The 25,488-nt window shown below is 43.1% G+C and overlaps 1 protein-coding gene across 6 annotated transcripts in view; it reads left to right on the top strand.

The window, feature by feature from the left end:
- PPP2R5C (protein phosphatase 2 regulatory subunit B'gamma) overlaps positions 1–25,488 on the top strand; it is a 75,748-nt gene that overhangs the window by 11,016 nt on the left and 39,244 nt on the right. Inside the window, exon 2 of one of the 6 annotated variants that reach the window (XM_081911953.1) lies at positions 2,720–2,762. The exons of 3 other annotated variants lie outside the window; for them this stretch is intronic. Coding sequence is in view for 2 of the 3 variants with exons in the window: in XM_081911952.1 (XP_081768078.1) it covers positions 21,690–21,783 (94 nt within the window). In the remaining variant the exon portion in view is untranslated. Of the gene's footprint in view, positions 1–2,719; positions 2,763–21,617; positions 21,784–25,488 lie in introns of those variants that run through there. 2 more of the 6 variants (XM_081911952.1, XM_081911951.1) reach the window with 2 other exon arrangements.

Here is a 25,488-nt window from a genome sequence, read left to right as displayed (position 1 = left end):
GAAAGTTGCCCATGAGAGAAAACAGACTGAAAACAGTTCCCCACCCCTGGGTTAATCAGCCTTAAACACCTCAGGTGTCTTGAAACAGGCATTTTAATGTTATTACCTAGCTCTGAAATAGCTGGGATTAAATGCAAATTTGGTGAAAATTATCTAAAACATGTGAGTTTTGCTTTGTTTTTGTTTTGTTTTTTATTCTAAGCACTTGTGCTCATTGGATTTCGTCTTGGACATAATCCAGTGAGCTGAAACATGTCTTGTACCACATCAGTACTTAACTACAAATTGCATTATCCCTCCTGCAGATACTACATTGCGTTCCTCTTTATGGTATGACTGGGAAGTCTGAGGGTGAAGTCTGAGCCACACATAAGCTGTTGCTGGTTCCTTACTTGTGTATGACTAGCAGAAAGTATGTGGCGCTGCCCAGGAATTTGCAGAAACCGAAAACTGCTGAGATTTTTAAATGAATAATGCAACTTGCTAGTTTCTAGGGCTGTGTCCACGAGCACTTAGCCCCACCCAGGGAGCACCTGCCCCTGCGCGGAATCAGTGCAGGGGGTTGGGCTAATGTTTAACTGGTTTGTTTAACCCTATACTGTCAGGAAGGTGGGTGGGAAGGAGACATTATGTCTCCTTTCTCGCCCTCCCAGCTGCACTGCAGAGAAACAAGTGTTCTGCTGGAAACATTCTGGCAAAGCAGACCCCATCAGCCAGCAGGACTGCACCCTTGGCAGTCAGCTCCTGCACTGCTGATGTGCTGGGCCTGCTTATCATCTCCCTCCATAAACAAGAGTGAGAGACTGACTCCAGACACTGGCCCAATATGTGAGCATTTCTTCTTTGCTCGTCTAGCAGATTTTACCAAGTGATTTTTAGTTCATTTTAATTAAGCACTTCAGGGTAACCAATTGGTGCCTTGGGTGGCTGCCCTTCCAGTCATTAAAACAATTAAAAGGAGAATCTTTAGTGTCTTGGTGTTGCTTGATTTTAAACTACTACTTGATAGCTGTAAATATTAGAAAATGAGAGTATGTAACATCTCATGGATATAGCATTTGGTCCCAATGTTTAACCTGGCGTCATAGGAAGAGTGGAGCCACTTGCAGTCTCCATCAATGTCAAGGATACTACAAATATCTTCAAAACTTGTATACAGTCCTTCAAAATTGAGAAATAGGCTTGTTCTCTTTCCTGCATAAAAACTAATAATTTCCCAGACCAAGCAAGAATATTTGTGGAGTATTCAAAACTGAATTACTCAGATTATTAGTAATATTTGCATACAAAGAAAGAAAGAAAGAAAGAAAGAAAGAAAGAAAGAAAGAAAGAAAGAAAGAAAGAAAGAAAGAAAGAAAAACTTTGCAGTATTCCTTGTTCTGCTTTTGCAAAAATCCTGGAGTTGGGTCTCTAGTACTTCTATTTTACTTATGAGGGGTCAAGGAAAAGAATTAAATTTACCAAGGCTGCACAATTTCTGGTAGCACTGGGATTTGAATGCTGGTATCTGAAAATTAGGGAGGTTTTTAATGTTGGGGGTATTCGTGTTTTAACATTTTGTTGGAAGCTGCCCCGAGTGGCTGGGGCAATCCAGTTAGATGGGAGGCATAAATAAATAGGATTATAAAAAAAACTTTTTAGAGTCAGGCATTGTTTTATGTACACAGATTGGCAACATTCATCCAGAATTTCAGGCAAATATTTAGTTGTGCTTTATTTATTTTGTAAAAAAAAATGACACTGCTTGATTGTAAAAAAAAACTTCAAAGCAGATTACAAAACATTAAAATAAGGAAATCATGAAAAATTCACAACCATACTTTAAAACATGCATAAGTTAAAATACTAAAATAGATTAAAATTACCGTATTTTTTGCACCATAACACTCACTTTTTTCCTCCTAAAAAGTAAGGGGAAATGTCTGTGCGTGTTATGGAGGGAATGCCTACAGGTGGCATGCCTACGGATTTTCCTCCTCTAAAAACTATGTGCGTGTTATGGTCGGGCACGTGTTATAGATCGAAAAATACGGTACTTCTACTTTCGGATAGGCTTGACTAAACAAAAATGTGGGTTGAACCCAAAACCTTCTGTATACAAAACACTGAGCTATGCCAAACTGTACCAGTCACCCAGTAGCACCATAGAATTTATTGACAACCATAGACCACACCTTTGCACATTAGCACAATTTTGAAATAAGTACTGTATAAAGCTTTATTTCTGTCCACTGTACTCCAGCTGTAGAAAATGGTAGTAATAGAAGTAAATAATATATTAATGACTTAAACTGGGTCTAAGGCCTCTTAACCTATGCCTGCTTGTACGGGAATCAGCCCTATTGAACTCAGTCAGTGTTAACTCAGGCAGTAGACACACATAGGATTGCACTGAAATAGCTTTTCCTAAGTTCTTACCCTGGGAAGCAACCCCACAAAGTACTACACCAAGCCAGGTTGTGAAATAACATACCAGAACTACCATTACTTGTCTGCAATTTTCCAACTTGAATAAAGGTCTTGTGAGTAACTCTTACATTGTCAGAGCTGCTTCTTTAATTTAATTTTAAGGAAATCTGATATTTAGAGGAGCGCTCAACTTTTAGTAGCTATAATCTTATATGTAGTCAAAAGGCTTTACAATGTCTGTCCTGCACTTTTTAAAGTTCAGCTCACTATTATTTTCATAGTTTGTATTGATTGCCCTTTTTGAATTCAGGACTTGGAAAATGGATACATCTTTCATAGAGATCTGTGTCAAGGTAGGCATCCACTAACAAGCTGCCAGTTGTGTCTCATGGGCATAAGAGCTTCTGTTGATAATGGCCTTTATTTTAGCCTTTGCAAGCGTATGCTCAGCATAGAGCAGACTTCTGTGGTGTTTTTTTGAATAGAATAGATGCATGTGACATGCGACTGACTGACTGCTTAACTCCTTTTTGCTAGAGAGTCTGCAGTGCATGCTTATCTGCTGTCTCTTGAGTTCAGTCAAAAGAATTTTTGGAGAGAGGTGACAACAAAATGGATTTGTATTTCCAGAGTGGAGTATATTTATAAAGCTATCAGTGTGCATGAGGTTTTGAGGTTTCTAAAATAACAAATAGAATGCTAATATCTGGGACAAAATCTAAAACTGGAACTATGTTCCATGAAACTTACAATTTGAAACTAAAATTCTTCAGCATTTGGAGTGGGTTTTGTCAGTCCCCCCCCCCTTTAAAATCCAGCTAGCTGTATAATTGCATGACTTTGAAGACTGCTGATATTCTGGCAGTTTCTGCTTAGTTTTTCTTTAATACCTGCAGGCAATGTGCATCTTCCTTAAATGTCAGAAATGGTTTATACACTTCGGAATTCTGGAAGATGTACTGAAATTTAGTTTGAAAGATGGCTTCCTGGAAAGAATCTTCACCTTGCCTTCTCTTTCAAATAAGAACACAGAACAAAGTTTGAGTGAAATTATTGTGCCTTGCTGTCATTCCAGCAAACCTATTTCCTGGTTCTTATGTTACGTTAAACCATAGTTTAAACTATGGTTTAACATGAATGTTCAGTGTGTTGGTGCACACTTGTGAAAAGCTTATGAAAACAAGCCAGAGTCTGACTTGTGCTGACTCCAAGCTCAGCCTCATGGCTTCTTTCTCTCCACTATCCAATGTTTATTAAACAGAGGGAATAAATTAAACTGTATCGGTATTCCAAGACAATTTTTTCAAGGTTTTGTATGTGAGTTCTGATTAAAAGGTTTGTATGCAACACTCTTTGAGTGTACCAGCATGAGCCTTTTTGCATGCATTTGAATATTGTGACCCAGTTTTGTAAGTCGCATCCAGTCCTATGCAACTTTTCAAGCTCGTGCTTGAACTTTTAATGGACTGCAGTTGAGGGAGACAGGACCAATATGGACTATGTCATTCTTCTGGGATGGGCCAGATAAATCCCCAGTGCTTCCCCAGTCAAAATATTTCTAACTCACCTTTCTGCCCCATAGGGACTCCCAAGGCAGCTAACATAACAAAACTTGGAAATAGACTTTTAAAAACGTTTTAATAAGATTTGTATATAAGAAGACCAGGTAAAACACTTCAAGCAAAGGGGGATAGCCATTCTGCTACCTGACAGACCAAAGGCACGCTGAAATAATGCAGTATTTGCTTGACATTTTAAACACTTAGATTAAGAGGGCCAATGAAACCATAACTGATAACACACACTCTGCCAGCTGTACCCATGCTTGAAGCAAAGCCTCCTCATGACTACTTAAGCAGGAAGAATTGTGTATGTGGACACTATCCTTTAAGCGTGTATGCGTTTCTAGTGAGAACGAAGTGTCTGGGCACAGAACCTTTCCACATCTCTCTTTAGAAAGTTCCCTGCATTCCAAGACCTAGTTTTCATGCTTTGCATTCAGTGCAGCTAGCTGTTTGGCTCCAGCGCCCTTAATTTTCAACCGTACTAATCTGACGAATTTTCATGCTTCAAAAAGTGATGCTGCTCATGCATGTTTACTTAGCAGTAAGCCCACTGTGTTCAGTGGGGCTTACTCCCAGGAAAATTTGTGCAGGTCATTAAGAGAACAAAGGAGAGGGGGCTCTGTGCCAGATGCCAAAACGTGGTGCCAGTCCTTCAACTGAGATAGACAAAGGCAGAATTTAGAGCAAAGTTTGCTGTGATGTGAGCTAGAAGCAAAAGCAGCAAGCGGAGGGTCAGCGAGCAATGTTTGATTTCTGTTTGAATCCAAGGCTGTGGCTAGGGGAGAAGCAAGACTCTTTTGAGGTGTTGATGCTGTGAACCCCTCCTCCATTGTACGCTTAAGTTGCATATGTGTGTAAATAAACCATATATCATTAAGATACCACAGTCTGCTGTGCCTCATTCTGAAAGGAAACAAAAACCCTGGATAAGTGCATGGAACCCCTGGAATATTGCATCACTCAGATTGGGCTGGATTGCAACAACATGAATGTGCTGATGTAATAATCATAATAATTTATTTATTTCTGCCCCGCCCATCTGGCTGGGTTTCCCCAGCCACTCCGGGCAGCTCCCAACGGAATACTAAAAACACGCTAAAAGGTCAAACGAGGATGCTTTTAGATGTCTTCTAAAAGTCAGATAGTTATTTATTTCCTTGACATCTGATAGGAGGGTGTTCCACAGGGTGTGCGCCACTACCAAGAAGGCTCTCTGCCTCATTCCCTCTGATGTGGGAATCACTGGTGCAGTCCACTCCTGGCATGGCAGGAAGGAAATAAGCCATAGACTGGCTTGCTATGTGCAAGGCATGTAACAACAAACTAGTCTGGGTAGAAACAAAGTGCCTGCAAATCCAGTACCATACATTCCCCAATGAGCACACTGTGACCACCACCTTCTTGAGCCCTAAGGAGACAGGAAAAAAGTTTGTTTTCCCACAAACACACTAGGCTAGTACACCCAAAGCTAATGCTTTCCCTGAGCGGTCTAGACAGGCTACAGACTGGGATATAATGTGTCAGTGCACTGTCATCTGTTGAAAGAAGAAAGCCATTCCTAAAGTGTATCACAGTTTATTGATTTCTCGGTAAGCTGTGTATAGGATTGCAGCTGCAGTGCAAATGCAATCTCTCTTGAACAGCCATCAAAAGTCATGTAGATGTACGTATATATAACTGAAAAAGCTTACGTACCATAAGTACAAAAAATCTAAGCAGTTGGGATATTTCCTTACCCCTGTCTCTGGTGGCAAAATGGGGGTTTATACTTGGAATTTCTCATTTTTATAAACTGGCAAGATTGTCCTAACAAACCAGGAGAAGCACTTTCCCTCTTTCTAAAGCCTGCAAAGTTCATTTAAAGAAAAAGTCATGGATTTCAACCTGTGTGCTCCCCTGAAGTATTTATTATAACTTGGGTTTCTGTGACCTCTTCCTGAACTTCATCTCTATTCAGTCTTTAACTTGTAAGCAATAATTTGATAATTAGTTGCTTCCTTTCGTTGACCTAATTGAACATCTTTACCAGCACACTTAATTTCTGTTTACATAAGCTGCTCATTATGCAAGGGCTTGCCCCATTGCTAGGCCAAATTTCTGCACATTGACCCAACACTTGAACATTGTCTTAATAGGTCTTCAGGCCAATTGTTAACCATGCTTGTGTCCTTAGGGGGTGTGGAGCTATTTTAATAATCATTCCCTGTCCTAAGAAAACAGTTTTTTAAGAAGATTTTTGTTCAACTCCTATTCTTCTGAGTTTTCTAAGTTTCCTGCGGGAATCAAGAATGTATGTGCTCCACACAAATCAAAGCATGTGGCCCAGGCAGTTAAATTCTGAATCAAGAACCTGTGCAAATTATGCAAATTGAGGAAATGTTCATTGCATTATTGTGACTTTGGTCACAGAGAGAGGCAAGAAGGTCTGCAGAGTAGCACAACCAGCCCATTAGAAATCCTGTTCACCTGTTCATTGCCTTCTGAAATCTTAGCAGGTGGCATGCCCACAATTTCAAGTATACCTTCATTCCCATACGGTCTAGAATCTGTGGCCTTTTAAACATGGTGGGGTTGTTTTTGTTGGTTACTATGTGATGTATTTTTGTGCTTTATATTGTAAATCACCCTGTGATCCTTGGGTGAAGGACAGTATAGAAATCAAATAAATAAAAATAACTTTTTTTTAACAAGAGCTACGATTCTAAATGAGCTAAATTCTGTGCTCTTCTAGAATTGTGCTCCATACGTTGCACTTGCAAAGTTTGTGTGAAGCTTGTACCCTAACATTCAGGTATATATATTGGTTTCATTGAAATTACCAAAATTGCCAAGCAGTTGTAATAACTTCAATAATCCTTCCAAGACAATAATGCCCACTCACAAAGAACTCATAACCCACCTACTCTCAGCAGCCAGAAACATCATAACCAGACACTGGAGAGACCTGTCCAGGAGTAAGCATGGACCAGTGGTAACATGTAGTATGGGAAACAGCCTTACTGTTTAAATTAACCAAAAAGCTGAAACTAACACGGGGACAGATAGAAGAAGATGCCTTCACCCCGGTATGGCTCCCCTTTATCACATACACAGCCCAACAAAACAATGACAAGAATCCACCAGTGGCATACGAATCAATATGGCTAACCTGATCCAAAACATCCACCCACACATGAAAACAAAGTTCACCAGAACCAATCACAAACAAGTAACCACACCCTAGACCAGTGGTGTCCAAACTTTTTTCGAAGAGGGACAGATTTGATGAAGTGAAGGGCCCTAAGGGCCAACCAACCTTTTTTAGGACTGAAGTTGTTGATCTTTTTTTAGGGTTGAAATTGTTGAGGTTTTTTAGGATTTTACCCCAGGAAATAAACTGCCACAGTGGCCAGATTAAACCGACCAGCAGGCCGGATTAGGCCCCCAAAAAGGACTTTGGATATGCCTGCCCTAGACCAACCCCAACCTCTCTCACCAGCTAAGGAACACAAGCAAATAGCAAAGGGAAACTGCACAAACAACGCTGACACAAAACCCCACACATTAAGTAAAATTTAAAACATCACCACCCCACCCCACCCCCATCCACCATGGTCCCCTCCACCTCTCCCCCCTTTTTTTCCTAATGTAACACTAATGTCTGAACAAATGAAACTGACCTGTAGAAAATGTAACTTGAAAAAAGAGACATTGCACATACTTTTGTAAACCAAGAAACCTTTAATAAAAAAATACCAAAGAAAAACTTAAGTAATTTTAAATCAGGAGTGCCAATAAAAATGTTTTGTGTGGATTTGCTGTATTTTATTTTTATCTGCTGCCAAGTTTGTGTGTGTGTGTGTGTGTGTGTGTGTGTGTGTGAGAGAGAGAGAGAGAGAGAGAGAGAGAGAGAGAGAGAGAGAGAGAGAGAGAGAGAGAGAGAAATTGTGAATTTCTTCGGGTGGTTGGCAAATAAGTGTTACATAAATCCAATAAATTAAATAAATAACAACAAATATAAGCAGTATATTTCCACTCTGCTCTTGCAGTCTTTAAAACAGGGTTTCCCAAATTTGGGTCTCCAGCTGTTTTTGGACCACAACTCCCATCCTCCCTAGCTAGCAGGGCTAGTGGTCAGGGGTGATGGGAACCGTAGTCCAAAAGTTTGGGAAACCCTGCTTTAGAGCAAGGATGGTAAAAGGCTAGGCACAAATCTGGTGTGGCCCTTGAAATGTTGATTCAGGAGCTTAGAAATAAGAAATACATTTTCTACCTTATTTCTACCATAGGCCTCTCAGTCTGAAAACAAGCAGCCGTCATCCTTTTCTGTGGGTTCATGTCCTTTCGGATATACATCTAGACTGAAACTCCATATGGTTCAAATGTGGCTTTATTATTGTAACCTGTGGCATTTTATCAGTTTTATTGGACCTTTGTATGTTTCTGGTGTGGTGCAGTACTTGGTTTTTAAAAGGTTTTTATAGAGTGCTACTGATTTCGATTGTTTTGATTAGGTTGCATATATTTATTTGTATTGGGAATAACTATGGATGGCTACCCCTGTGGATTTTTGTAACTGAAATTGCTTGATATTAATATTTAGTCATGTCCTATGAGCTCAAGTGTTGGACCTCAATATTGCAATAAATGGCTCTGCTTTGTGGATTTTTTTAAGATGCTAAATAACTGTCAAATACTCATTCTTACAGATAACCAGATACGGTGTTTTTTATATAAATAAAGTTACATCTGCCACATTCCCCACCCCCAGGCATTTCTGGATTTTTTCAGGCCCTCTCTACTTCTATTTATTTTTTGCAGCCATAACTTTTGCAGTTAATCTCATTATTCTAAAATGCTGCTTTTCTTACTCAGATTGTTTATAACAACCATCCAAACATGTTACAGTTGATACCTGCTCATCTTGTCACATATGCGTCAGTTCCTGTTTCCCACTATACAGTACTCTTATTTAAGAAGATTTTGGAAGTTGTTTTCCAATTGTAAACTTGGAGCACTTGAAAAAAGAACAGGCTTCACAAGGCTGTAAAAAAAACCACAGTATAGTTATTTAAGCTATTTTTAGAATCAGGACTTCTAGATCTGCACATAGAGCTGACTAATTTTCTCATGGGTCTTAATAAAATAAGCGAATCTGGCCATCTTTGAGTTTTTGAACTAGGAAAACATTGTTAGGAATATGAATCTTAAGTATGGGACTAACCTTATATAACTTAGAAGGAAAGAAGAGAAAAAATCCAGCCTCTCCACTCTTCTGACATCAAAGCCCTCGCTTTCTAGAAAATGGCAGTTCAATAAATATGAAGGTAGTTGGTACACAGAGGTCGGAAATGATCTGTTAAACAACAAGTAATATTCAGCTTAAAGAGGCAAAATGCCCCACTTTGAGAACAGTTTTCAGATTTCCTTAGGCCATGGGTGAGGGACCTCTAAACAAAGGACAGTCTTGGCTCACCAAGGGGTCCTGTTTGGCCCTCTACCATTTCCCAAAAACTCTAGCCACCTACCAACCAGCTGATGTCACTTTCATGGACAGGTGACACCAGCTGATGGATGGCACGGGGTTCAATTCTATATTGGCTGCATGTACCAGTTCTCGAAGCTACCAGCATGAGTTTGACCAAACTGCGGGAGGCAGTGAAAGACAGGAGTGCCTGGCATGCTCTGGTCCATGGGGTCACGAAGAGTTGGACACGACTAAATGACTATAAACAACACCAACCAGTTCCCTAGATGAAACTGGCGCGCACACAATCAAAACATCAGGATTTAACCCCTGCTCATCAGCTGCCGAGTGGGAGTTAAATCCTGCTCAGACTCCTGCAGAGAGCAGGATTGAAGCCTGTGCTCATCAGCTGTAAATTTTAAGCAGTGTGCCTCCGATTGCCGCTTACTGGGGGCAGCAGGAAAGCTGTTGCCTTTGTTCCCCATTTGTGGACTTCTCAGAAGCATCTGCTTGGCTCTGGAAAACTGGATGGTGTTTTATTTGGCTATTTATATCCTGCCTTTCAACAAGTTACCAGGGCAGCTTATCAGTATGTTGGACTGGACTGATCCAGCAGGGCACTTCAGTGTTCAAGAAAAGATGTGGGGGAATATCTCTGCACTTTTAACCCACTGCAGCTGAGCTGCTGCATGGGGTCATACATATTTGTACCCTTCCTATCTTTCCATGAACTTCAATGTACATAGCTCAATGGATGTTTGGGGAATGGGACACACTGCTGCTGCCTCCCCCACTCCCCAAAGTATTTCATGGCTTCCTTCTCATGGTCAGTGGAACGCATGCAGAATAGCTGTATGATAATGCAGCATTTCTGCTCTGAGCAAGTTCAGTAATAGTATTCCTTTTTATGGAATTTTGGAGTGGAGGAAACCTCCATGTCTGCATTATAAGTAACACAGGTGAGATTCATATCCACCATCAGAGGAGAGTCCTTTTGATTGTTCCTTCCTTCCATTACCGTATTTTTCGCACCATAGGGCGCACCGGACCATAGGGCGCACCCAGTTTTTAGGGGGGGAAATCAAGAAAAAAATCTTTCCCCCCCCCCAGCCCCAAAGAGCAGCGTACAGGGTGTGCACAACCTCTCCCTGCCGGAGGGGTTGCGCACAGCTATGGAGCAAGCCAAGTTTTGGCTTCCCCTTTAGCCCCGTGCAGTGTCTCCTTGCGGAGGGGTTGCGCGCAGCTATGGAAGAAGGCAAGGCAGCGAGCGGGATGGATCCCGCTCGCTGTTTTGCCTTCCCCTTTAGCCCCGCGCAGCCTCTCCTTGCGGAGGGGTTGCGCGCAGCTATGGAAGAAGGCAAGGCAGCGAGCGGGATGGATCCCGCTCGCTGTTTTGCCTTCCCCTTTAGCCCCGCGCAGCGTCTCCTTGCGGAGGGGTTGCGCGCAGCTATGGAAGAAGGCAAGGCAGCGAGCGGGATGGATCCCGCTCGCTGTTTTGCCTTCCCCTTTAGCCCCGCGCAGCGTCTCCTTGCGGAGGGGTTGCGCGCAGCTATGGAAGAAGGCAAGGCAGCGAGCGGGATGGATCCCGCTCGCTGTTTTGCCTTCCCCTTTAGCCCCGCGCAGCCTCTCCTTGCGGAGGGGTTGCGCGCAGCTATGGAAGAAGGCAAGGCAGCGAGCGGGATGGATCCCGCTCGCTGTTTTGCCTTCCCCTTTAGCCCCGCGCAGCCTCTCCTTGCGGAGGGGTTGCGCGCAGCTATGGAAGAAGGCAAGGCAGCGAGCGGGATGGATCCCGCTCGCTGTTTTGCCTTCCCCTTTAGCCCCGCGCAGCCTCTCCTTGCGGAGGGGTTGCGCGCAGCTATGGAAGAAGGCAAGGCAGCGAGCGGGATGGATCCCGCTCGCTGTTTTGCCTTCCCCTTTAGCCCCGCGCAGCGTCTCCTTGCGGAGGGGTTGCGCGCAGCTATGGAAGAAGGCAAGGCAGCGAGCGGGATGGATCCCGCTCGCTGTTTTGCCTTCCCCTTTAGCCCCGCGCAGCCTCTCCTTGCGGAGGGGTTGCGCGCAGCTATGGAAGAAGGCAAGGCAGCGAGCGGGATGGATCCCGCTCGCTGTTTTGCCTTCCCCTTTAGCCCCGCGCAGCGTCTCCTTGCGGAGGGGTTGCGCGCAGCTATGGAAGAAGGCAAGGCAGCGAGCGGGATGGATCCCGCTCGCTGTTTTGCCTTCCCCTTTAGCCCCGCGCAGCCTCTCCTTGCGGAGGGGTTGCGCGCAGCTATGGAAGAAGGCAAGGCAGCGAGCGGGATGGATCCCGCTCGCTGTTTTGCCTTCCCCTTTAGCCCCGCGCAGCCTCTCCTTGCGGAGGGGTTGCGCGCAGCTATGGAAGAAGGCAAGGCAGCGAGCGGGATGGATCCCGCTCGCTGTTTTGCCTTCCCCTTTAGCCCCGCACAGCCTCTCCTTGCCGGGAGATGCTGCGCAGGACTTTCCTGGCTTTTCTGGGAGGTGGGGGAATTCCCCCACCTCCCGCAAAACCGGGAGAAGCCGTGCGCACTTTAAAAGGGCTGCACGGCTTCTCCTGGCTTTCCTGGGAGGTGGGGGGATTCCCTCACCTCTCGCAAAAGCCCGCATAAGCCGTGAGCTCTTTAAAGGGGCTGCGCGGCTTCTCCTGGCATTTCTGGGAGGTGGGGGAAGGGACTGATGCGGCCAGTCAGTCCCTTCTCCCTCCTGTGGAAAAGCCTGCAAGAGCGCACGGAGCTTGTGTGCGGCTCTTGGGGGCTTTTCCCGCCTGCCTCCCCCCCTGCATTCGCTCCATAGGACGCACACACATTTTCCCTTGCTTTTTAGGAGGGAAAAAGTGCGTCCTATGGTGCGAAAAATACGGTAATTATATTTCTATGCTGCTTTTCACTCTCACAAGTCAGAAAGTGGCTTACGTAAAATAAATAACAACATAATAGAACATCACAGTTACAACATAAATCATATGAAATAATTAACAAATCATCAGTAAAAACAACCACCTTCTATAAAACACTATTAACAGAGCAGCTTAAAAAAATAGGCTAAACACCACAGCCACAAGAAAAGCCATATTGTAAAATTCACAAAGCATTAAACAGCACCCATAATCCACAAAACAATATTAACAACATTAACAAGCTAACAATCAAAAACAAACAAAGTGCTGTTGAATTCACACACACACACACAAAATCACTCAGTCACACAATCCCCACAACCATGGGTTGTAGTCTTCCACTTGGTTCATCAAAAGACACATACACATAATGGCCATGGCAGCAATTCCCTTCTGCAAGCTCCTAGGGCTGGAGGGTGGGGCAAGGCAAGTGGAAAAAGCCCTTGCCTGGTGATCAACAGAGAGTCCCATTCCCCTCACATACCCCTATGTGTCAGTGTAGCTAACCGCGTATTTCTGATTGCAGTATTGCTATTAGAGCAGTAGCATTTGCATTGTCATTATAACAGTTATTCCAACACTGGTGTTTAGGGTTAGTGTGTATTTAACCAGATAAATATGTATTGATCATATATGCAGCCAAAGAATGTCTGTTCATGCTAATGCTATGGGTGTCTGGATGCAATTTCTCAACAACTCCTTGCAACCTTTTTAGGAACATGAGTAAAAATAAAATAAATAAAAATACTTGCCTCTTGACCAAGCCATGAGTGTACCTAATCCAGTAAGTGCTGTGATCCCAGATGTGATCAAATCAGCTGCCCAGGGAACTTCCCAAGCAAAGAAAAATGGTGATAGCCACCCACTTGCATGCCCCATGTATCAGGTATCCAGAGAGATACTGCCTCTGATGATGGGGGATGTCTTTGGCTATAGAGATAATTCTAATTTTCATTAACTTGTCTTGGCCCCTGGATTAGGTGGCTGTAAACAGAACATTACCACAACTTTTAGATAATAAATTATTTTTGTTAATGTGTAGTACTTTATGCCAGTCCGCAACTAACTACTAATTTTATTGAATGGCCCCAAGTTTTAGTGTCAAGGAAAAGAGATTCATATTCCCCTCTCCCCCCCTCTACACATTCAGCTTTAGCAGTGCTTCCTCCCTCCAACTTAAATGGTAATTTAAGTGTAGTATAATGGTTAGAGTGTTAGATTAAGACCTGGGCGACCAGGGTTCAAATCCCCACTCAGCCACAAAGCTCACTTGGGCTAGTCATTCACTCTCAGACTAACCTACCTCTCAGGGTTATTGTGAGGAAAAGATGGGGAGGAAGAGAACTGTATGCCACCTTGAGCTCCTTAGAAGAAAGGTGGGATATAAATGTCATACATAAATAACCTCACAACAATTTAGCCTCTTTTTTTGTAGGGAAGGTGTTTATTTTTGTTGCACTGCACATTTTACAAGTTTAAGTTGATTCCTGCAGAGAAGGATGACAAGGAGGTTTGTATAATATCTGGGGGATGTTTCAAATTACACTATATATTCGTATTAAGTCGCTAGTTGCAGTTTTCACATTTGTAAGTCACTGTAATCAACAATGTAGTCCAAATCTTTCTGAACAGAGCTATTCAAAACATCTCAAAATATAGAATGTCAATGTTATGCTATTTTATGCTGTTGTCACAACAAACAAATGTGCCAACACAGACATGTATATATAGTAGTGGGTATATTTTTTACTATCTTTCCTAAAATGTTAAGAGCAAGTTGCCGACTTCACCTTTTAAAATAAATTTTACATTGCTTGGCTTTTGTTTGTTCAATCTGTCATTCCAGACAAGTGTCAAATTTGTGTTTTAGCTCTAGCTTCATTAAGGGTAAGCAAATTGAAGAGTCTTCTGTTTAGATTCCAGACACTAACAGTCAAATTAAAATACAACATTGTTTTTTGTAACACCTTTTTTTACTTGTATCAAGATCCCTGTTTTCTTATCAGGCATCATTGTTTAGAATATACTCTGGGAATTGACAAATTGTGCCCACTTAATTTGTTGCCCCAGAATACCAACATTGGCAGGGTTCAGATGATATTTCCCTAGCTTCATCAACCATGATTTTTATTATCATTTGGCTTGTATGCCCTTTGCTTATCCAAGCCCTTGCATACAAATATTCTTCATTCTTTGCTTGTCTTAATCTAGAGTTTCCCATTGTATCCAGCTGGAGAACTTAGTTAATGACTGTTAACCATAGTAATAAGCCAGGATCTGTTTTCTGTACAAATGATAGATTCTAAGTTAATCTACTTAGCAGAATTGGAAAAGGGTGGGTTTGTTATATACAGATTGGTCAGACTCTGTTTGCTCAGGAATCTGAAAATTTGTTAATGCTGTCTAAAAAGTTTCTGATCCAACAATTAAGAAATATTTTCCAGGTTCCCTTCCTGAAGCAGAAATGTAATTTCTACTATCAAATGCTGATGGGCCTGGTGAAAGGGGAGCTCTTGTAAGGCTGGAATGCAGTTCCAGTGAGATAAACTTGTGCTGTTTCAGTATAATGATTTTTTGTAGTGAAACCCTGCATTTCATTAATGCTGGCTGTTATTCATGTTGTATCTCCAGAATTATAAGCATAGTAATCAATTTGACTTCCTCAATACCTTTGCTTCCTTCCATATTGGGTATTAATAAACCTACCCATCATCCTGGGGGCCTGGTTTTGCTAGTGGCACTTGATGTATTATATTACCGTATTTTTTGCACCATAGGGCGCACCGGACCATAGGGCGCACCCAGTTTTTTGGGGGGGAAATAAAGGGAAAAAAATTATTTTCCCCCCAGGCGCGGAGCTGGGGCGGGGGAAGCTCGAGCTTCCCCCGACCCCAGCCCCCAAACAGGCAGCTCTCTGCAAGCCGTGGGAGCACTCCCGCTGCTTGCGGAGAGGTCCGCGAAGCCTGGGCGCGCTGAGCTCAGCGTGCACAGGCTTCGGCATGCTGGCAACTCTCCGCAACCAGCGGGAGCGCTCCCGCTGCTTGCGGAGAGGTCCGCTAAGGCTGGGCGCGCTGAGCTCAGCGCGTGCAGGCTTCGGCATGCAGGCAAGTCTCCGCAAGCAGCGGGAGCCCAGCGCTGGGCTCCCGCTGCTTGCGGAGAGGTGTGCGAAGCCTGGAGAACGTGAGGGGTCGGTGCGCACCGACCCCTCTCACTCTCCAGGCTTCAGCGAAAGCCTGCATTCGCACCATAGGACACACACGCATTTCCCCTTCATTTTTGGAGGGGAAAAAGTGCGTCATATGGTGTGAAAAATACGGTAAATTAGAATTATGCTCCAACGACCATTTGCCAAGTTACTTAGATACCGTGGTACCTCGGGTTACATACGCTTCAGGTTACAGACTCCGCTAACCCAGAAATAGTGCTTCAGGTTAAGAACTTTGCTTCAGGATGAGAACAGAAATTGTGCTCTGGTGGCAGCAGGAGGCCCCATTAGCTAAAGTTGTGCTTCAGGTTAACAACAGTTTCAGGTTAAGAACGGACCTCCGGAACGAATTAAGTACTTAACCTGAGGTACCACCATATACAGTAAGCCAAGGTTTGCCATAGTGTACATTCAACAGGGAACTGCAAAATATTGTAGCTCCTGATGAGTGTAATTATATGCTACATGTGCCTTTACAAATGTATTTGTTTGATATTTGTACTTCACATTTTTAGGCATGAAAATGTTTCAAGCCTGTATATGAAATTATCCTTTCCCTAAATTAGCTTAAAATTGATATAGGCTGAACACTCTGAAAGGAGATAATATCTGAATGATCCAGGAACGAAATTGATCTTCTCTCTTTACACAGCTTACTAGTTGAGCCTTCTAAAGTTAATTTCACTGTAATTGGTATACAAACAAGAAACAAATACTGAAGGAAGAGAAGAGCAAGCAGGACACAGCATACTTTCTTCTCGTGTTCAGAGAAGCTCTATTTTACTTATTCTACTAAATAGTGCAAGGATTAGCTTTTGCCCAGTGGGATTTCCCTCCTTCTATGTGTGCCATGTGCTGTCCCTAAATCTGCTCCAGAGGGTAAGGGGACTCCTCCGGAACAGATTTAGGGGGTGCATGGGGGAGAAAAGGGGAAGAATGTTCCATTGCACAAGGATAAATCCTTGCAGCACCTACTGAACATTTTGCATAACACTACACTGAATACAGCCTGTTGGCTCTTGTCAAACAAGCAATTTAATGTATTCGTCAATTACCTATTTGTGTCTTAAGGTGGTTTTACTGGGGTTTGCCTCAAATGACTAGAGTACTGTTCCTTTTCCTCACTTGAAGTAGATACATTTTAAGCTGACCAGTTTAATCAGTTCAGATTGAGGCACATTTGCTCCTACATATGAGTTAGTCTATGGCAATCCTACTAGTACAATATTATATTTTGGAGCTTGTGTGAACTTCTCTATCACCCCCCTTTCCAAGCCACCCTACTTCATACTGGATTTTTTTGTTGTTGAAAAATCTGGCTAGCTCAGTTAGTTTAAGCGTGGTGCTGATAACGCTAATGTTGCAGGTTTGATCCTCGTATGGGACAGCTGCGTGTTCCTGCATTTCAAGGGGTTGGACTAGATGATCCTCAGGGTCCCTTACAACCCTACAATTCGGTGGCATTGAAGTGGGCCTATAATCCCCTTGTATTGTTCCTGATGTACTGTGCTTTGCATCTGGTCCTGGTTTTATAAAGCTGAATCCTTATGAGAATTGAAGCATATCTGACTTTCGCTGTGAATATGGTTCACAAGAATCCACCAACAACCAATGCAAAACATTTCTTGGAGAAATAGGTAGTGTATAAATGCTTGGGAAGGGACAGATGCCAAGAGTGTTATAGACACTAAATTCATTAATGAGCGACTCTCAGCCCTTCAAATAAAGCTCACCAAAAACCAACAGCCTACTATTATAAGCGCTTATGCACCAACACTGGATGCCGATGAAGACATTAAAGAAAAATTTTACTCTCAGCTGGATACCGTCCTATCAGAAACGCCTAAGGAAGATAAAATTATCCTCCTGGGTGATTTTAATGCAAGAGTTGGGTGAGATTTCGATCTATGGCCTGGGACTATTGGGAAAGAAGGAGTTGGCAACAGCAACCAGAACGGAATCTTACTTTTGACGATATGTGCAGCGCACAACCTTGTTATTACCAACACACTCTTTCGACAGAAAAATAAATTTAAAACTTCATGGAGGCATCCTCGGTCAAACCACTGGCACCTCTTAGACTATGTTATTGCTCGTGCTAAAGATCACCGTGATGTGCTCCTTACCAGAGTTATGACGAGCATCGACGACTGCTGGATAGATCACCGACTAATACGCTCCACAATGGCTATCAAGATTATATCTCAACACAGGCTTCAAGGAAGGAAACCAAGGCACAAAGCGAACACTCAGGGCCTTCAAGATGCCATTAAGCGGGATTGCTTCCAAATGACTCTTAAGGATCATCTGCTTTCAGAATGCCCTGAAAACATGGAGGAACACTGGACCAAGCTAAAAACATCCATTATTGCAGCCTGTGAACAAACTATGGGACACCAAACCAAGAAACACCAAGACTGGTTTGATGAGAATGACAGTGAGATTGAATGCATGATTGACAAGAAAAGGAAGGCCTTTCAGATCTGGCAAAGAGATAGAAACTATCCCACTAAGGGGGAAAAACTATGGCAACGCTAAAGCTGAGGTTCAAAGAAGAACCAGAGAACTAAAAAACACCTGGTGGATAAAAAAAGCTCAAAAAGATCCAGCACTTAGCCGACACTCATGATGCACAAAGTTTCTTTAAAGCCACAAAGACCATCTATGGGCCAATAAATCATGGCATATGCCCCCTACGCTCAGCAGACGGTATCACACTTCTAAAAGAGAAAGAAGCGATTGTACTGTGCTGGAAAGAACATTACCAACATCTCCTTAACCGCAACTCCCCTGTAGCTGCTGAGGTCCTCTCTCAAATTCTTCAAAAACAAGTTAGAGACGAGCTTGCAGTATCTCCAAATCTGGGAGAGTTGTGTACAGCTATTAACCAAATGAAAAACAACAAAGCCAGTGACCTGATGGGATACCTGCCGAAATCTTCAAAGTGGGTGGAATTGAACTTACACAACAACTTCACAAGCTCATCGAAAAAATCTGGGAAAGAGAAGAGATCCCAGCAGACTTTAGGGATGCCAAAATCAGCAATCTCTTTTAAAAAAGTGACAGAACTGATTGTGGAAACTATTGAGGCATCTCTCTATTAGCTGCAGACAGCAAAATTATTGCAAGGATCTTAGCAAACCGTCTCTTAACAATAACTGAGCTGATCCTTCCTGAATCCCAAAATGGTTTTCGGCCTTCTAGGGGGACAGTGGACATGATTTTCACCGCTCGACAGTTGCAAGAAAAATGCAGAGAGCAAAACCAACCCCTGTATATGGCGTTTATTGACCTGACTAAGGCTTTTGACACTGTAAATCGCAATGCCCTGTGGACTGTCCTTCTGAAAATTGGCTGCCCAGATAAATTTGTAAACATCATTCGGCTCCTCCATGATAATATGACAGCAACAATTGCAGATAACAATGGCTCTCAAAGTGAACTATTCACAGTGGGATCAGGTGTTAAACAGGGTTGTGTTATTGCCCCAACTCTATTTATTATTTTCATTGCCATGATCCTACACTTTGTCGAAGGGAAACTCCCCACCGGAGTAGAAACCATATATGGAACAGATGGAAATCTCTTCAATCTGAGCAGGCTGAAAGCAAAGAGTAAGGTTACCGTAACTTCTGTCATAGAGCTTCAATATGCTGATGACAATGTAGTGTGTGCACACTCAGAGGATGACCTCCAAAACATCCTAAATATCTTTGCAGAAGTTTACAAAAAGCTTGGCCTATTACTCAACATCTAAAAAACCAAAGTGCTGCACCAGCAAGTACAAAATAACCCCTCTGCAGTGCCACAAATCCAACTCAATGGTGTAACATTGGAAAATGTCAATCACTTCCCCTATCTAGGCAGTTATCTTTCCACAAGGGCCAACATTGATGCCAAAATCCAGCATCACCTGAGCTCTGCAAGCGCAGCTTTCTCCCGATTGAAATGCAGAGTGTTTGAGGACCAGGACATGCACAGGGAAACCAGAATGCTTGTTTACAAAGCTATTGTCCTACCAACTTTACTATATGCTCGTGAAACATGGACCACTTATAAACGCCATCTCCCAACACCTCGAAAGATTCCATCAACGGTGTCTCCGAAAAAATTTACATAGCTCTTGGGAAAACAGGTGAATACTGGAAGAAGCAAAGATCACCAGTGTTGAAGCAATGATTCTTCAGTTTCATTGGACTGGCCATGTTGTGCGGATGCCTGATGGATCGTCTTCCAAAGCAACTATTCTATTCCGAATTTTAAAATGGAAAGCGTAATGCTGGTGGTCAACAAAAGAGGTTTAAAGACTGTCTCAAGGCAAATCTTTAAAAATGTAGTATGAACACTGACAACTGGGAATCACTGGCCTGCGAGCACTCCAGTTGGAGAACAGCCTTTACCAAAGGTGTCATGGGCTTTGAAGACACTCAAACTCAGGACGCGAGGGAGAAACGTGCTAAGAGGAAGGCACACTTGGCAAATCCACACCGTGATCAACTCCCACCCGGAAACCAGTGGAAGGACGTGTGGATCCAGAAGTGGCCTCCACAGTCACACAGTTACGGACCCATTGTTAAAACCGTGTTTATGGAAGACAATCGCCAAAGAAGAAGAAATTCTGGATGATAAAATTTCAGGAGCTATCCAAGTTTGCATTCTGATGAACGGACCTGTCCCACAACTTGCATTTTGGGTGAATCTTGTAATACAGTGATACCTCGGTTTACGAACGTAATCCGTTCTGGAAGCCCGTTCTTAAACAGAAAGCATTCTTAAACCAAGGCGTGCTTTCCCTAATGAGGCCTCCCACCTCCAGTGCCCTTCTACCGTTTGGATTCCATTATTAGACCGAGGTAAAGTTCTCAAACCAAGACACTATTTCCGGTTTTGTGGAGTTTGTAAACCAAATCGTTCTTAAACTGGACTGTTCTTAAACCGAGGTACCACTGTACAATAAGTCTGCAACTTATGCAGGGGTTACATTGCAGGGATCATGCCTAAAGCCATAATCAAGTATAGTCAAAACACAACGAGTTCAACAGCAAGCAGGATTGCCAAAGTCGTCTTTCCCAGATCCTTGCCCGCTTATTATTTTTTATTTTTTGCCAAGCACATAAAGTCGAATACACACATGGTAAATGATTGTAAGTTGGTGTAGCAGTTAGCATGTTGGACTAGGACCTCAAGGAAACCAAGGTTCAAATCCTCACTTGGCCATGAAACTCAATGGGTGATCTTGGCCAGTTAATGCCTCTCAGCCTGACCTACCTCACAGGGTTGTTGTGAGGATAAAATGGAGCGGGGGCACGTATACTTGAGGTCCTTGGAGAAAAAAGTGGGATATAAATGCAATAAATAAATGATAAATAAATAAATAATAGTGGAGCATGGGATTGTGTTGTGGTCCTGTAGCAAACTTCTAGTATGATGCTATGGATGTCTGTATTTTTTTAAAGTGTATGATGAAATTTAATGTAATTGCTGCATGCAAACTTTTAAAAGTTCTGTGTGTGTGTGTGTGCGCGCGCGCATGCACGCACGCACACACACGTACATTGTGTGCCTTTTGGGGGGAAGAGCTAAAATATTTCTATTCGTGCTAAAGCAATCATAAGGCAAATATCACAGAGCCCATGCACACAGTTTGCAGGCTTGTGCAGTTCATTTTGAAGAAGAAAGGGGAAACATTTAATGCATTCATGAAATACTGCTGAAATAGAAAATTGAGACAGTGCATCTATTTGTGGATCTTTGCTGGCTGATAACACAAATAAACTCTGAAAAAATCCTAGCACTCCTTTTGTGAAGTGAAAGTTAACTCCATGATATACTTGTTTGTTCGGAAGGTTTAGTGCTTGTATTTTCAAACAGTAGCCTGGGCATTCATTTACTAATGATGAATGGAAGTACAAGAGAGCTGACAAATGTACAAGCTTAATGCACGGTGACAGCCACACAGAGAGCTCTTTTCATTTGCGGCTTTTCAGAGTCATTTTAAGTTGGTGCATTTAGCCAATCAGCTTTCTCCACTCTGCTGACATCACTAACTAGCCAGTTCCCTCCAGCTGCAGAGAGCTTCAGTTTCTTTTTTTTTAAAAACTAAAATGGAGGCTGGTTTCTTGCCTTAAGGAGTACACCGCTTTCCCTGCTGAAGCCTAGATGTTGACATGTAATAAAGCTGGCAGCAGGATGGTGGTGGACGCAGCCAATTCAAACGGGCCATTTCAGCCCGTGGCCCTTCTGCATATTCGAGGTGAGTTATTTGTGTTTGAACGAATTGTAACCCTCTGTGGCTTGGTAATAAAAGGCTATTGTGATTCTCGGGTAAGGAAAGCAGGAAGTCCTTTGTAGCAGAATCCATTTTTGTTCCGATGCAGATTTATTAAAGTTGAAAAAATATAGGGGAGTTCCATTAAATCTTTAAAAGATTTAAGAATCGGAAGGGCTGCTTGCATCGTTAAACAGGTTTTGCTGCTTTCTGCCCTAGTGCTCCCCTCCCCCCACTTTCAGGCTGATGTCAAAGGATGTGAAGTCACTACCCCAGAAAAGGGGGGGGGGAGTTGGAGGGAAGAGAGGCAGGGCACTTAAGTTACACAGCAGTTCTTTCAGAGAATTGCAGCTCTTTGTAGCATATGTGAGCGATAACGTGCAGTAAAAGGATTTTTGTGTCTACAAGTGAGGGTTCATTTATGGCTTCTGTTTAGGTTTGCAACTAAACAGGAAAGTGTGACTGAGTGATACAGTCCATTGCATTATAGAAGGCAGCCACTATATATTTAGGAAACATCCATCGAAACATGCTTTTTGAAACATACAACGCTGAGATTGTGAATCTTAAAACAATTTTACATTGCCGTGTGGAGCGCTGATTAAAGAGAGCATGAGTGTATTCTGCCATTGGGCGTCTTAGAAATCTGTAGTGTGTTTTTAAGTACAGTACCTTAAACAATTCCTAAATTCTCTCGAATTTGATTCCAGTTTGCTTTGTTTCAAACACTTGTGGGATTCATTGATTCACGGCTTCTGAACAAATCAAACATTAGCCAAGATACTGATTCTGTGTTTCTCTTTGAAACTACAATCCCAAATGCCAGTATTGTTATAGGATTACTGCGTGGCATCTCCTCTAGTTTTACTAACAGCAAACTAACAGCATTATAAACATACACCATTCCCCACTCCCTTATCAGCATTCTTGGCAGAGAAAGATTTCTAAGCTTTACATGATGGAGACTTCCAAAAATAAAAATTTAGCAAGGAGTGATCTTACACATTTCTTGTCTTTGTTATAAAATTATGTACATTTTTTTAAAAAATGCAAAGGAATCTTGTATTTCCTGCATTTATTTCTCTTCTGGCTGTAGTTTGCTCACTTTATTGATAGAAGAGTTTATGTTTGTATTATAATTGATGTGTGCTTTCACTACAAAAGTTATTTCTTAATAACAATAACACTAATGGTCTGTTCAGGGCTTGCAGTTTAAATAGAGGATGCCTTTGTTAAAACCCTTAACTTTGGGGTTCATAGTTATGTCCTTTCCATAGTGACCCCCAAACTCTAGCAGTGACTTTTTAAAAGTTAAGGCAAACCACCTCCAGCACTTTCATTCCTTGATAAATACTGAAACCGTTTTAACTTGCACTAAAGTAGAGTGTGCTGAAAAACCTAAATTGCCAGGCCAGTCCATTCTTCTTTTCTTACACACTACCAACTTTTTTACAAGTTTCTTTGCTCTTGAAATAGCTTCCCAACTCGTATTTGTAATTGGGACCAAACAGTTGTGTATAACAAGTGGCGTCTAATGCCCACTAGACTTGGTGGGAATACAAAGATGTCAGCGGTGTGTTGTCAACGAGAGGTCATGGGAATGTGTCCGAATTCTGATATTCTCCCCATTCTCCTCCCTTGCAAGGTACAGTGGATGCATAGGTTAATGTATCTGCTTTAAAAATAGCACCTAGCTGAACTGGAAAATATCATTCAGGAGAAGCTCCTGCTGTCACACTTGCTTTTCTGCTGGGAGGAAAGTTGTATGGCTTCCACTTTTTCTGTTTCTCTCGCTATTCACCTGCTTTGCAAATAGTGGACACTGCATCATTGCAGTTGTAATAATAATTTGGCACCTAAATATATTATCTTGGATCAGAAGGGGTACCCGCTGTCACAATTTCTAGTGTGGGTTCATGCCATAATAGCCATATTTTTCTCAGAGGTAAACCCCACGGGGAATTCCACTGGGGCTGCCACCTGATAAGCAGGTTCAGGGTTGCAGCTGGAATTGGCCACACAGAACTGTTAAGAAGGGACCCCCTAAATTTCCAAACCTGTAGGAAAAGATTATTCTCCTCCCCCCCACCCCAGCTTTTAAAATTTACCTAAGTGTCTTATGGTCTTTTTATCTCCACAACAACCCTGTAAAGTAGGTCACAGTACAATTTTAGCAAAACAACAGAAAGGATAGTACTATCACCTTAATAACTAAACAAAATATACAATGGCATAGCTTTCTTAAGTTGGACTCCACTTCATCAGATGCATCATTCTTGATAATCCATGAATCAGTTATGCAGTAATACTGTACAATACTTTGGCTGTAGTATTTAAAGTGCTACTGGATTGCCCCCCATTTCTGCTGTAAGCAGTGGAAGTGAATCCCATTTTTGGTATAAGTACAGAGAACAACACCACCAAACAATGAGTCTATGGTAAAGGGGAGGAATTGTAAATTATGGCCACTTTATCCTCTGGTGCAGGGGTCGGCAATTTTTTTTTAGCCATGGGCCGGTCCACTGTCCCTCAGACCTTGCGGCAGGCCAGAGAAGTGGCACCTGGGGGAGCTGGAACAAGAGGTGAGGGCGCAAGTAGTCCTACCCAGCCGCTACGCTTACCTTCCCAGGGGCTGCCACCACCACCGCTGCTGCTGCTTGTGGGTAGGCAGAGGGAGCTCGTCTGCTCTGCTCTCTGGCCCACAGGAGCACCAGGGCGGGGGTGGCGGAGGGAAGATGAGCAGCGGGAAAGGGCTGGCTCCAGAGAGGGGTTGCTTAAAATGGCATTCAGCCAGCTCAGCCTAGCCCCCTTCCTCCTCTAGGCAGGGCGGGGAGAAGCCAGGAGGAGGGAGGGAGGAGGCGCCACGGTGTGGTGTGTGAGGGAGAGGTGGGGAATGGAATGGCTCAGCCCAAACAAACAGAATCCCCATGCCAATCCACAGACAGTTCGCGGGCCGGATCCTGAAGACAATTAGTTTGCCAACCCCTGCTCTGGTGGTTTGAGGGGGGGGGGGGAATGCATAAAGACAAGACTCTTGCCAAGTGCCATCCAGAGAAGGAAAAAGTACAGGCAACAGTATGGTGAAACCCATGGATTTTATACTGTCACCACCAACTACTCACAGTAACCCACAGTATCCTTGCAAAGATTTAAGCAAGGGGGGGCATCCTGTGGCAATGGGTGCCCAATTAATCTGGCGGAGTGAAGGCAGGTCCTGTCACAAACAATTTTCCCTCTCTCACACATAGTTACACTTAATGCAAGCACACACACACCTGACACTAGCACACACTCCTGACACACTCACCTGTAGCTCTATTGCGCGCATGCACACACACACACACGGGAGGAGATACTCTGGACTGGGAACAGGGAAACAATGAATCTGTGGGAGGAGAGCGTTTCTGTGCTTCCCGGTCACTAGGTAGCACAGGAGCAAGCCAGAGGAGATGTTCAGTGAAGAAGAAGTGTGCCTTCCTCCCTGAGAAAATTCACACCCTTTCTTTTGCTCTGTCCACATTTGCTCGCTCTTCTCAGTGTCTCTCTCTCTCTCTCTCTCTCTCTCTCTCTCTCTCTCTCTCTCTCTCTCTCTCTCTGTGTGTGTGTGTGTGTGTGTGTGAACAAATACTAGTTGTAATAAAGAAAACCAAGCTGCTCAAACTAGCAAACTTTCCCTCTTGCCTGCCTGCC

This window comes from Podarcis melisellensis, assembly GCF_964234715.1.
Source record: "Podarcis melisellensis genome assembly, chromosome: 1".
In the NCBI taxonomy this organism is placed as follows: domain Eukaryota; kingdom Metazoa; phylum Chordata; class Lepidosauria; order Squamata; family Lacertidae; genus Podarcis; species Podarcis melisellensis.
The sequence above is the reverse complement of the archived record's forward strand: the minus strand, read 5'-3'. Positions and strand labels throughout refer to the sequence as shown.